Source organism: Ziziphus jujuba, chromosome 7 (assembly GCF_031755915.1).
Source record: "Ziziphus jujuba cultivar Dongzao chromosome 7, ASM3175591v1".
In the NCBI taxonomy this organism is placed as follows: Eukaryota; Viridiplantae; Streptophyta; class Magnoliopsida; order Rosales; family Rhamnaceae; genus Ziziphus; species Ziziphus jujuba.
The window spans coordinates 14,241,378-14,253,400 of record NC_083385.1 but is presented as its reverse complement, the minus strand read 5'-3'; the positions used below and the strand labels follow the sequence as shown (position 1 = coordinate 14,253,400).

The 12,023-nt window shown below is 32.6% G+C and overlaps 2 protein-coding genes across 2 annotated transcripts; one reads left to right on the top strand and one right to left on the bottom strand.

Moving 5' to 3' along the window:
- The first annotated feature begins 5,283 nt into the window (after positions 1 to 5,283).
- On the top strand, positions 5,284 to 8,835 carry LOC107424983 (DUF21 domain-containing protein At2g14520). Its single transcript, XM_048479303.2, has 11 exons — positions 5,284 to 5,756; positions 6,192 to 6,268; positions 6,366 to 6,449; positions 6,569 to 6,682; positions 6,809 to 6,895; positions 6,979 to 7,118; positions 7,225 to 7,312; positions 7,586 to 7,659; positions 8,059 to 8,183; positions 8,299 to 8,558; positions 8,646 to 8,835. The coding sequence occupies exons 1-11, from the start codon at positions 5,576 to 5,578 to the stop codon at positions 8,685 to 8,687; spliced, it is 1,272 nt and encodes a 423-aa protein (XP_048335260.2). The 5' UTR covers positions 5,284 to 5,575; the 3' UTR covers positions 8,688 to 8,835.
- A 355-nt stretch (positions 8,836 to 9,190) lies between these two features.
- On the bottom strand, positions 9,191 to 11,530 carry LOC107409509 (putative pentatricopeptide repeat-containing protein At5g65820). Its single transcript, XM_016016945.4, has one exon. The coding sequence runs from the start codon at positions 11,422 to 11,424 to the stop codon at positions 9,406 to 9,408; it is 2,019 nt and encodes a 672-aa protein (XP_015872431.4). The 5' UTR covers positions 11,425 to 11,530; the 3' UTR covers positions 9,191 to 9,405.
- Positions 11,531 to 12,023: the final 493 nt, after the last annotated feature.

Genomic DNA, 12,023 nt, shown 5'->3' with positions numbered 1-12,023 from the left:
TTTACCTGCCAAAGAAAAAGAGCTTCATATGATAAGCCCAAGTTGTCTTTTTTTTTTTTTTTTTTAAAGTGAAAATTTAATTCTCTTATCCTACTTTAAATTCAAAAATAGGTATAATTCAGAATAAAGTATCAAAACTCTGAACAATTCCAAGTTCACCAAAATCTGCTATCTAACAATCTTTTGTCTACGAAGTGTAATTTACAAGCTCTGGCAATAGAACATCGTAATTCTACATTCTAGTTAATTACAAGCAGGAAAAAAAAAAAAAAAAAAAGTGTTGAAATCAAAAGAAGCAGTTGAAGAAAGACCTAGAGAAGCCTATTGCAGAACTGCCATAGCCAGTGAATGAAATAATATTTTTTTTGGTAATGTGAATGAAATAATAATATGTGGTCTTTTCGGTTGTATAAATACAGACTAGCAAGGTAATAATATACATAATGGAACAAAGAATGGTAGAAAATTGATCCCATTTCTGTATTTTGGCACCAAATGATACGAAAACTGGAAGATAGAACTGACATGTGCATGATGGTTCATTGTGAATTGAGCTGCCATTACTGAGTTGCCCGCATTCACATATTCACTTCTCCCACATATGCTATGAGCAAAAGTAGTTATTGATGGGAAAACTAGGGGCCCAAAGAAAAAAAAAAAAAGTTTTTACTTTTGAGTTACACTTATTGAGAGATGAAAAGGTAATTTCAAGTGTATACAGGAGGGTTTCTTCTTCAATTAATATCCAACCAATATGAGAAGGTTAAAACCAATGAGATGAATGAAATTTGGCGTCAAAATCTCCCAAAATTCAATTCTCTGACCCTGAATCTTCTGAAAGCCAATGAACCAAACTGCAGCACCACTCCGTAACATCAAGGTTCTCCCATCTGTGTTAAAAATTTAGGACAGAAAACAGTAATTCCGTATACTGTAATAAGGTGAAGCACAAAGGTAAACGGTTGTTAGTTATATTTTTCAGGCGGCAATGAATGGAGAGAATGGCAGAAAAAATTGAACGGTTGTTAGTTATATTTTACAAGAATCATGCATTATGGCTCCTCGGTTGCTTGATATTGCAAATACTGCTAAATCAATGGGTAATACTTGTCCATCGACCGCAATGCTTAGTAGATTTAGACTATAACGAGGCCTGAAACCTAAGAGGTATGTTATAGATTAGTCAAATTTCAATGTTTAACAGTTTATATCATTCAAATATGTGCATTAATAAGTAAATAAATAAATAAAAAGAATGAAAAAAAAAATTTGCAAATACTAATGATATTAAAACTGGTTATCATGTAAGAGTTCCCATTGTTCAATTAACCTACAATTTTGGTGTTAACTCAAGGTTCTATTCGTTTAATGAAAAGGTTCTCCTAGATTAAAATTTCAATCCATTTTTTTTATTGTTTGTTTTAATTTTACTAACCAATATTTTTAATCTAGCAAAACTATATGTTTTCTTTTTGCATTTTAGCTTCTGTGAAATTAAGGAAGTCAACGAATAGTGTGTAGGTGTACAGAATATTCCTTTGCTTTTTTTTTTTTTTTTTTTTTTTTTTTGTCGAAGTCCAAATTTTACTGGATTAAAAGTAAAAATTGAATTTTGTGGAGTTAGAGACTATCACAATATACAGTTCAAGGATTATGTTGTATGTTTTTATCAATTTAATTTACAGCTAATCTACTTCTCAAACTGACTTAGCACCAAGAAAATGAAGAAGAAAATCTCTAAGATACTGTTATGAAGTGTCAAACATTTTGAAGGAAAATGATTTGCAGAATTCTGTTTTTAAGAATTAGTTTCCTCAAAATTTATTTTTTAATGTTTGATTAGTAATGAAAATTTTAAAATATACAAGTAATTAAATTAATCTGTGTTTTAAAATTGAAGATAAAATAAAAATTATGTAAATAGATTTTACCTTTGGTGTGTTTTAACCCTCTAAAATTGCACCCATAATTTATTATAATGATCTTTGCAATAAATAAATTTCATGATAGATGATTACAAAGTCTATAATCAAGTATATCTCAATCGTATGTTTGCATGACTTTTTTTCTTCTTTTTTCTTAATAATTAAACCATTTATCAGAATTTGATTTGAAGCTCGCGAGTCTTTATGAAAATGAAGAATTTTGTATATTCCTCTTGCCGACTTCCATTGCACACTTGAAAACCTGCAATTCAAGAACCAAAAAAAGTCCACCATCTCTAGAAGGTTTCAATTTCCGTTGTCCCCAACACTTACTGTTGCAAATCCCGCTCTTTCTAAAAGAGAACAAATCGTTTTACAGTCCATGTAATAGAAGGGACACAATTAATTCCGATCAAACCGCTTAAATCACGTTTAAAAACGTAGTTTTCTAATTCTGATTATTTGGTAAAATCTTCTTCTTCAAGTTAATCCTGTTAAATAATAAACAGATTTTATAATTTTTTATTCTATCTTCATGAGAAAAACTAATTCAAGATCCAATATAAACCCATCTTTATATCCATTAATGCTCATGCATTACAATCGTTCTTATTTCCTCGATGAGCTCCAAACATTCATCAAGCTCCTCATTGGCACCATGATATGCAAGCAATTCACTTGATTCGGTATACCGTCCAAAATGTCACACAACCCTTTCTCAACCTTTCCAACATTTGCAAAATCCATGGTAAGCATCCATTCGGTATAGCTATGAAAATAATGTTTTTGTATATAGTCTTTTAAAGTAAATTTTTAAAAATAAATGTTTTTATTAAACATAAACTAATAATTGTTTGGCTGTCAATTAAAACAATATTGTAAATATTGAATGAGTATTTTACAACATAATTGTAAAAATATCTTTCACTTTAAATGTATATACTATCAGTGTTTAGAAAAAAATTACATTTTAGTACCATATAAAAATACACTATTTCTCTTAGGGGCTGTATAAATTTTTTTTTTTTTTACATCAAATATTCCTTATTTTCAAAACTATTACAAATTGATTCAAAATTGTTAAAATTATAGAAACCGAAAAATAGGTTACATGCAATTCATGTGACCTTCAAAATTGCACTTTAATACATTGTAAAATTGTTTTTTACTTTGCTTTTTCATTTTTTTACAATTAATTCAATAAAAAAAAAGATTAGTGAAAACTTAAAACCAAAATAAAATATAAAAATTTACCATTTTATCCAACCAAACAGCAAATATGTATTTTTTTTTTTTAACAAAACACGTATTTTTTAATAAAATTTTTACTTTCCCCCAAAAAATAAATTATTTTATAAAAATTACTTACCACTTTTTCTTATAGGTCATTTTTTTTTTTGAATCTTTATGATATGTATAGATTATTATTTTTATTTTTTAAAAAATTATATTTGTACTTTTTATAGTACTTTACTAATTTATTAAAAAATAATAGTTCCTGTTAAAATGTTAATAAAATTTTAATTTTTTTAGGATGAAAAAATATTATAAACTTTGGAAAGAAATTTAAAATTTTATAAACCTTGCTAAGAGAGAACTTTTTTTATTTAAAAAATTAGAAAAGTATTGAAACGTACAATCTATACTTGTTATAGAGATTCAAAATAAATAAAAACATAAATTACTATATTAAAAAAAAAGTGATAAGTAATTTTCATAAAATAACGCAACTTTTCTTTTTCGGAAAAGTAAAAATTTTATAACAGAAAACACATATTTTATAAAATATATATATATATATATATATATGTGTGTGTGTGTGTGTGTGTGTGTGTGTGTGTGTGTGTTGTTTGGTTGGATTAAATCATGAGTTTTTTAAATTTTATTTTGGTTTTAAATTTTCTTTAATTCACTAATCTATTTTTATTGAATTTAATTGCCCAAAAAAATGAAAAATAATTTTTTAAAAAACCAAATTTATGAAGTACTAAAAGTGTAAGTTATGAGGTAACATAAGTCGCAAATGCTCTTTTCTATGGTTTATGTTAATTTCAACAGATTTGGACTAATTTGTAATAATTTTAAAAATAAGAGATATTGAGTCTCAAAAAAAAAAAAAAAAAAATTGTACAACCTCTAAACGAAATAATATAATTCTACAGGGTACCAAATTGTAATTTTCTCTAGTTTTTATTATGCATCCATAATTTTTTTTGTAATTTATTTATTTTTATTTTTATTTGTCTTTATCAAATATTGCTTTGTTTCAACTTCATTACCATAATTTTAACATTATTAAATTACTTTATATTTTAGAATAATGATCTAATTAATATCCAAGCACTTAAATTTGATTAGATAATATGTCATCCAAATTTGCTTCCAAATTTTCCCCTCATTTCTTCTTTATAAATGGAAGTAACAAATCTTTTTAAAAATTGAGTTATTTGTCTTCAATAACATTATCATTATGAAAATTCAATTTAAATGTTTGATTTTGAATTCAAAATAAACAGTGGGCAAATAGTGCTTAAGACCAAAAGTGTTATGTGCAACCCTAGAGAGTTCAATTTTTATTCAATTAAATAATCATGCTAGAATATAGATTTAATGTTTAATAACTAAATGATAATACAATTACATACATCTTTTAATAGAATAATTTGGATTTGGATGTGATGTTTTATTTGTTTGTAGGAACAACAGACGGATCTTAACATGTGTGATTTTAGGGCAAATGAATTGCAAAATCTTAGTTAGCATTTTTGTTGTTAAACGTAAAAGTGTTGTGCAATAGTAAATGATTAATTATAATTAAACAAAAATTATGTTAAATTAGTGAAACTTTCTGGAATTATACTCATCTTTTCTTTTGATAATTCTTAATCTGTTTTACTAAACAAAGCAGTAAATATATCTATAATTAATCTTTTTCTATAAATATATATTTATTTTTTGGGAGACATTTTTCATTCTCGAATAAGTTTTGGGACCATGTATGGATTTATTTAATTTTTTTTTTTCTTTCACCTTGATTGTTTTGAAGTTTTGAAAGTCTTTTACAAAAATGAACTTTGTACATTGCTATTGCCGACTTTCATTGTCAAAGACGAAAACCTGCAATTGAAAAACAAAAAACTCTTCCATCCCATGCCAACTCCATCATCCATTTGCAAATCCCATTGTCACACTCTTCCCAAAAACGTAAAAATCTGTTTACAATACATCTCAAACTATTTCAACACTGTCCATGTCATCCCCTGGCTGACCCCACTCACTTTGTTCGTCACCTCGTGCTCTACTCTATTATATATGATTTGGATGGTCATCGCACTCCACAAACTGCCACTTTCTTATCTTGAAAGACTTTCTTCAACTGTCAGAAAGCTCTTACCTCCAAGACTCTAATTAGTAAGTCGTAGATGAAATAAAGACAGAAAAATAAATAAATATGTTCTAGACGTTACAAATAACCGAACCAGATAAAGGGAGTCGAATCAGATTTCATTCTGTCCTTTTCCAACAAGCAGAAAAACTAAACACACTATCTTCTTTTTTTTTTTTTTCTTGCCAACTTCATTGTTCTGTAGCTAGGTTCAGGGTTAAGACTGTACTAGTAAAGAATCAAGAAGAAGAAGAAGAAGAAGTAAATGGCAGTAGATCAGTATAGGTGCTGCGGGACGGATTTCTTTGTTCGAATTGCAATAATAACATTGCTGGTTTTGTTTTCTGGATTGATGTCTGGCCTCACGCTAGGCCTCATGTCTATGAGCCTTGTCGATCTTGAAGTTCTTCTCAAGTCTGGTACACCCACTGATCGTAAACATGCCGGTATTAATTTCCTTCTTCTTTTTGTTGCAATTTTTATAAACATTACTTGGAGTTATCTCGCTCATACTTTAACTTTGCTGTTTTTCAGTTGGGTCATATATATATGTTTATTTTCTTAAGCTCCCACATGATTTTCTTGAATTTCCGTTTGAAGGATTAAAGTGTCAAATAGAGTTGATCATTTTGTAAGTCTGTAATATTGAAAAATTGACGAACTGACTTCAAATGTATTAAATTCAACGGCCAAAAAAAAAAAAAAAAGATATGAATGAGGAATTAAACAAAATGAAAGAATAACTGTCTACAAGTAAAAGTAGAGGATTCCTTTCGTGTACTTTTATAAGTCTGAGTTATCAATAGTAATAAATTTGATAAAGAGATTGAGCACCGCGCGAAGAGTTTCACATGTACCAACCAACTTCTATGACATAACAGCTAAGATATTGCCTGTGGTGAAAAGACAACATCTATTGCTTTGCACCCTTTTGATGTGCGATGCTGCAGCCATGGAGGTAAATTACTATATTAACAAATCCTTCTAAGCACTTATTTATTTTCCCGTGGCACAACCTGAAAATAATTGATCCATTTGTTTCTCAAACTCTTCAGACACTTCCTATTTTTCTCGACAGTTTGGTATCCGCATGGGTTGCTATCCTTATATCAGTGACCTTGATACTTTTCTTTGGTGAGGTTAGTTTTCTATACCATTTTGAATTCATTCCAATTTTTCACTCTTTAAATTTCTGTGGTAGTACTTGAATAAAAAAATAATCTCATGTTGTTAAGTATAAATATATTTTGATATGCAGATAATACCCCAGGCTGTTTTTTCTAGACATGGTTTGGCAATTGGTGCTGCAGTTGCTCCATTTGTTAGGATTCTTGTGTTCGTCTGTTTTCCTGTTGCATATCCTATAAGCAAGGTGATACTTCTATGGACTTACTTTTCATGAATTTTATTGTTTACTCCCTTTCCTTTTGTGCTATGGAGAAAAAAGAAAAAACATTAGTTACCTACTCGAATACTAATACTGAAGGAATTTTACCAGCTTTTAGACTTCTTGTTCGGCAAAGGGCATGATGCACTTTTTCGTCGAGCTGAACTGAAAACACTTGTTGATTTTCATGGTAACGAGGTAACTATATTTGTACTTCTCCTTGTTATTGTATTACTTCACTGCAAATAGCATTTCCGTTCTTCTTTTTGGCTGTTATGCAGGCTGGTAAAGGTGGTGAATTGACGCGTGATGAGACGACCATAATTACAGGAGCACTTGAGCTTACTGAGAAAAGAGCCAAGGATGCAATGACTCCTATTGAAGAAACTTTTGTAATTGACATTAATGCCAAACTAGACAGGTATAAGGGAAGCTTGTAAAATCTATAATCTCATCGGAATACATCTTATCATTTTGGTCCCCTGGAAACAATAAGATGCCCCTATTGTTTCATTTCTTTTATGCAGGAACTTTAAGAAAGTAATTTTGGAGAAAGGGCATAGTAGAGTGCCAGTTTATCATGAACATCCAAGAAACATCATTGGACTTGTATTGGTAAATTTTTGTCCATCCATTTCAAGTTTTGATTACGAGATGAAAAAGTCTGACCTTTTTATGTTCAATTACATTGCCAAAGCTGATTAGTGATATACTCACTCTTCAGGCATCATGTCACCTATTAAGCTGAAAATAAATTCTCTTTACGATCGTTTCTCTGGTTAAAAATTGGACATAATTGTTTCTAACAGAGATTAATTTCCTACCATTCCTTGGGACAAACTATGGTGATCTTGTTCAGTCACTGTATATGATTATTTTGAATTGCAGGTGAACAACTTAATTACCATAAATCCATCTGATGAAGTTCCAGTTAGAAACATTGTTGTTCGTAAGATTCCAAGGTAATTATTTGTTGACAATAAGTATATTATATATCCTATTATTTGCATAATGTCAACATATATACACACTCACAACCAACCTAATAGTTATTTATTATGTTCATTTCCTCTGTATCTGAAACAGTGCCTACTTTTTTTTAACTCATGAAAGATTCTTGAAGTTTCCATTTTAGCATCAGATGCCTCTATGCAATGGATGTTAGCATCAGATGCTCCATTATAGTAAAATCGTATGATTCTAATGTTTATTCCTTGTTGCATGGATTTTCTATACTTAAAATATTCTAACAGGACATTTTGACACAAGTTAACGCTTTTAGGCACCTCATGATCATCTTCTTAATGATAAATCACTGTTATACTTTGGACTGAGTCATCTGCATGGACATGGTCTTCCAGGGTCCCAGAGACGATGCCATTATATGACATACTAAATGAGTTTCAGAAAGGTCATAGCCATATGGCTGTCGTTGTAAGACAGCACAACAATGTACAGCAGCAAGCATCAGAAAATCCATGTGACAGTAAGCTCCGAATTTAATCATGCTTTGGCAAACCTTTAATAACCTCTAGCCTTTGTCATCATTAATTTGATCTTTCCCCTGAGTGTTTATAATGCTACTTGATACATAAACTCAGCGAGAGATGTAAGGCTGGACATTCATGAGGAAAGACTTCCCCGGGGAAAAACTTCAAAGACTGAGAGATTACTGAAGAAGTTGAACGGCTCATCCAAAGACGCAAAGTTGAATAGAGGATTTTCCAAGAGCAAAAAATGGTCAAAGGACTTCGAATCAGACTTCTTGCATTTCAATGTGGACCCACTTCCAAAGCACAACGAGGACGGGGAAGCTATGGGCATTATAACATTGGAAGATGTCATTGAAGAGTTGTTACAGGTATTTAGGATGTTTTTTTGGATTCACATTTCTTACTCTATTGTCAGGTAAATGTTCCGTCTTGAAAACATAATATCTTTAATGCAGGAAGAAATTTACGATGAGACAGATCATCACAACGAAAATTAACAGGCCTAAGGCTTTCCTACCAAGTATGCTACACACAGAAATTAAAATTTGTTGGATTAAATTTACTTTACCTCTCCTGCAAACTGGAACACTTTAGATGAGGTACAGAGTTACAGCGAAATCTTGATCAGGGGGAGTATATATTTTATTTGCTGAATTTCCCTCATATAAGCAACTTCCGTTTTTTTTTTTTTTTTTTTTGCCTTCTCATTTCTCTTCCAATTGATGGTCAATACCATATTACAGCCATCGTACATACGTTTGCAAGTTCTAGGCAAACTAGATAAAGGAGTTTAGACGCCATTTCCACAAGTGCTTGAATGTTTTGACCAAATAAAAACACTTTTGCGAAACATACGACCCAAGAAGAATGTTCAATGAGAACCACTGCATTATTCAAAATCAAAATTTTCAGCTTCTGCGCTAGTATAATTCTCTTTGGTCTGAATTAACCGTATAATAATTTATTTCGGGGTCCTACCATCATTGCGTTTGGGAAATAATTGGCAAGCAACTATAATTCAATGTATATTGGATTTGACGTTTCTACAAAATTTGTCTATCCAAATACTACATACACCACTAGCAGCAGAAAAAGAGGTAATATACAAAAGAAAAAAAGAAATCCCAGCAGCTTGAAGCAATTAAGAATATTTTGAAAGAAATTCGGCATTAGCAGGGCAAATTTCATTTATTTTTCACACCTTTCTCTTCCAAACTACAAAAGTTTAGCTCTATCTGTTTTGCCACCCCAGCGGCGTCTTCGAGCTCTCCTTTTCCTCCCATCCTTTTTCTCTTTAACTTGTTCTTTCAAGTCCCTCTCTCCTCGCCTTTTATACATTTTGAAAGTGATCTGTCTATCTGCAGCCATCTTTCTCACCTTCTCAGTGATCTCTGCTGCAATCTGTCTGTTATAGAGTTTCTTTAAACCGCGCATAAGCTTAGCGAAAGTATCAGGCTGTGGCATCAAATCCAAATCCATCATGTCCAAACAGTAAGAACAAGCCTCCTTCACATGCCCTTTGGAAAACAATGCATGAATCCATATTGTCCATGCTGACACATTAAGCTCACACCCCTTAGTTACAATGCAACTCCATACATCTTTAGCCATTTCAAGCTTCTCAGCTCGTAAAAGAGTATTCATTAACTCCTTCAAGGTACCATATTGTGGGGCAGACAAGAGACCTCTGCCAACCATTTCTTTGAAGTAATCGCATGCGTCAACGAGACAACCTTGTTCTAGGAACCCATGAATCATGATGACAAAAGTATCTAGTCCTGGACTAAGCCCCGTTGCTTCCATTTCATTCCAGACTCGAACACCTTCTTTAACCTCTCCCAATTTGCATGCCAATCGGATCACCGTGTTGTATATGTTAAGCTCAGGAATGCAACCGATCTTTCTCATTTCCTCCATGAGCTCCAAGCATTCCTCAAGCTCTTCCTTCTTCTCATGGGCCATCATGATATGCAGATAAACCATTTGATTTGGATTATGCCCTCTCTGTATCATACTATCCAAAATCTCATAACCCTTTTCAATCTTTCCCCATTTGCAAAACCCACTAATCAAAGTTGTGTAAGTCACAATATCTGCCTCAGAACCACTCCTTTGCATCTCAACGAATACCCTCATTGCCTCCTCCATCTTTTCCCGACCACAAAGCGCCTGAATCAAAATGGTATAAGAAGTCGCATTGGGAATACAGCCTTTTTCCTTCATCTCTTTCAGAAGACCATATGCGTCCGCCATTTTCCCTGCTTGAGCATACCCACCAAGCAAATTGTTGTAAACTACAATGTCAGGTTCGAAACCAGCTTCTTTCATCTGAACCAACACGAATTTGGCCTCCATAAGCTTCCCTTCTCTACACCAACCATACAACAAAGAAGTAAAATGCTTGAGACTTGGCCTAAATCTAATCCGCATATCCTCAAACAGTGAAGCTGCATCCTTTACACTTCCATTCTTGCACAAAGCATCCAACAGACAGCCAAACGCATATTCATCGGGTTCGCAGCCGTACTTGGGCATTTCGTCCAACACTTCAATTGATTTCTTTACCATCCTCGCCGAAGCGAACCTCCTCATCAAAACCACAAACACATCAGGGGTTATCAACTGGGGATTCTCTTTCCTCATTTCCTCGAGCAAAGCCCAAACAGCGCCGAATTGGCGCATCTTCCCCAAGACCCTGATCATGGCTTTGTAAACCTCGTAGCTGGGTCTGTAACCAGGCTGCTTCGAAGCCCAGACAAAAAATCTGTACCCCAAGCTTCCGGCATCGCCGCACCGGTTCAATACACGTTCGGTCAAGCCCGACCGCAAGACGACCCCTGATTCTTGCAGAGCCAGCTCCAGTTTCGGAACCCTCGAGTGGAATCTCTTCAAGATTCCGTAAATCTTTTCAACGTCAGAAGAAAACTCATCGCAGCTCTGGTCATCCATACGAATGACCGGTGAGGTTTCAAGTCGCAGCAATCCAAAACCATTTCTGCTGTTATCTGATACAACATTGTTGGTTTTGCTTTCTTTGTTATCAGTGAAAGTGGTGGAGGTGACTTCGGGTCGGATAGTTTCATGGGTCGGAGCGGAGGTGCTGTTTGGTTGGGAGGAAAGTGAGATATGGTGGTTTGCGCGCACATGTCTGGCGTTTCGAAACACTCTCCTCAGCATCGTCTTGCGGGAACTAAGTGCTGATTCCGCTAGTGAAGGGTGAGTCTTGTCGTTCATCGGTGAAGCTTCATTTGGGACGGACCGAGTTTGGGTCCGACTTCAATAGTGGGGTTCAAACCCAGTGTGTTTATTTTCTCTGGCCCAAACCCATTCTGGCCGAAGCCCACCCAATACATATCTATACACACTTTTTTTAGTTCTTTTATTATTCTTTTTTTAACATTAATTAGACTTTTTTTTAGCGGTGTAATTTGTAAATGCAACTGTTTTGATATTTAATATTTTTAATCATGGTAGATTTTTTAAAATTATGTATAGTATGATTTTTGACTGCGGCATCCAAAAATTATACACTGCCTTGTATTATATTAGCTTTTATTGTTATAAAAGAGAAAAAAAAAATAACATTATTTATTCACATATCTCTCAAATATTAAAAGAAAATTGAACAAGTAAAATGATTTTGATAAAAATATGGATAAATATATATGCATATATATATATATATATATATATATAGGTATGCTTTGATAAAGAGATGCGTTACTTGTGGACTAAGATAGTTATTAGCTTTGTTGGAAAGTTTCACCAATTTTATTAATACAAGAATAGAACCATTAATTTTATTTATCAATTAACATCACACTATATTGAAT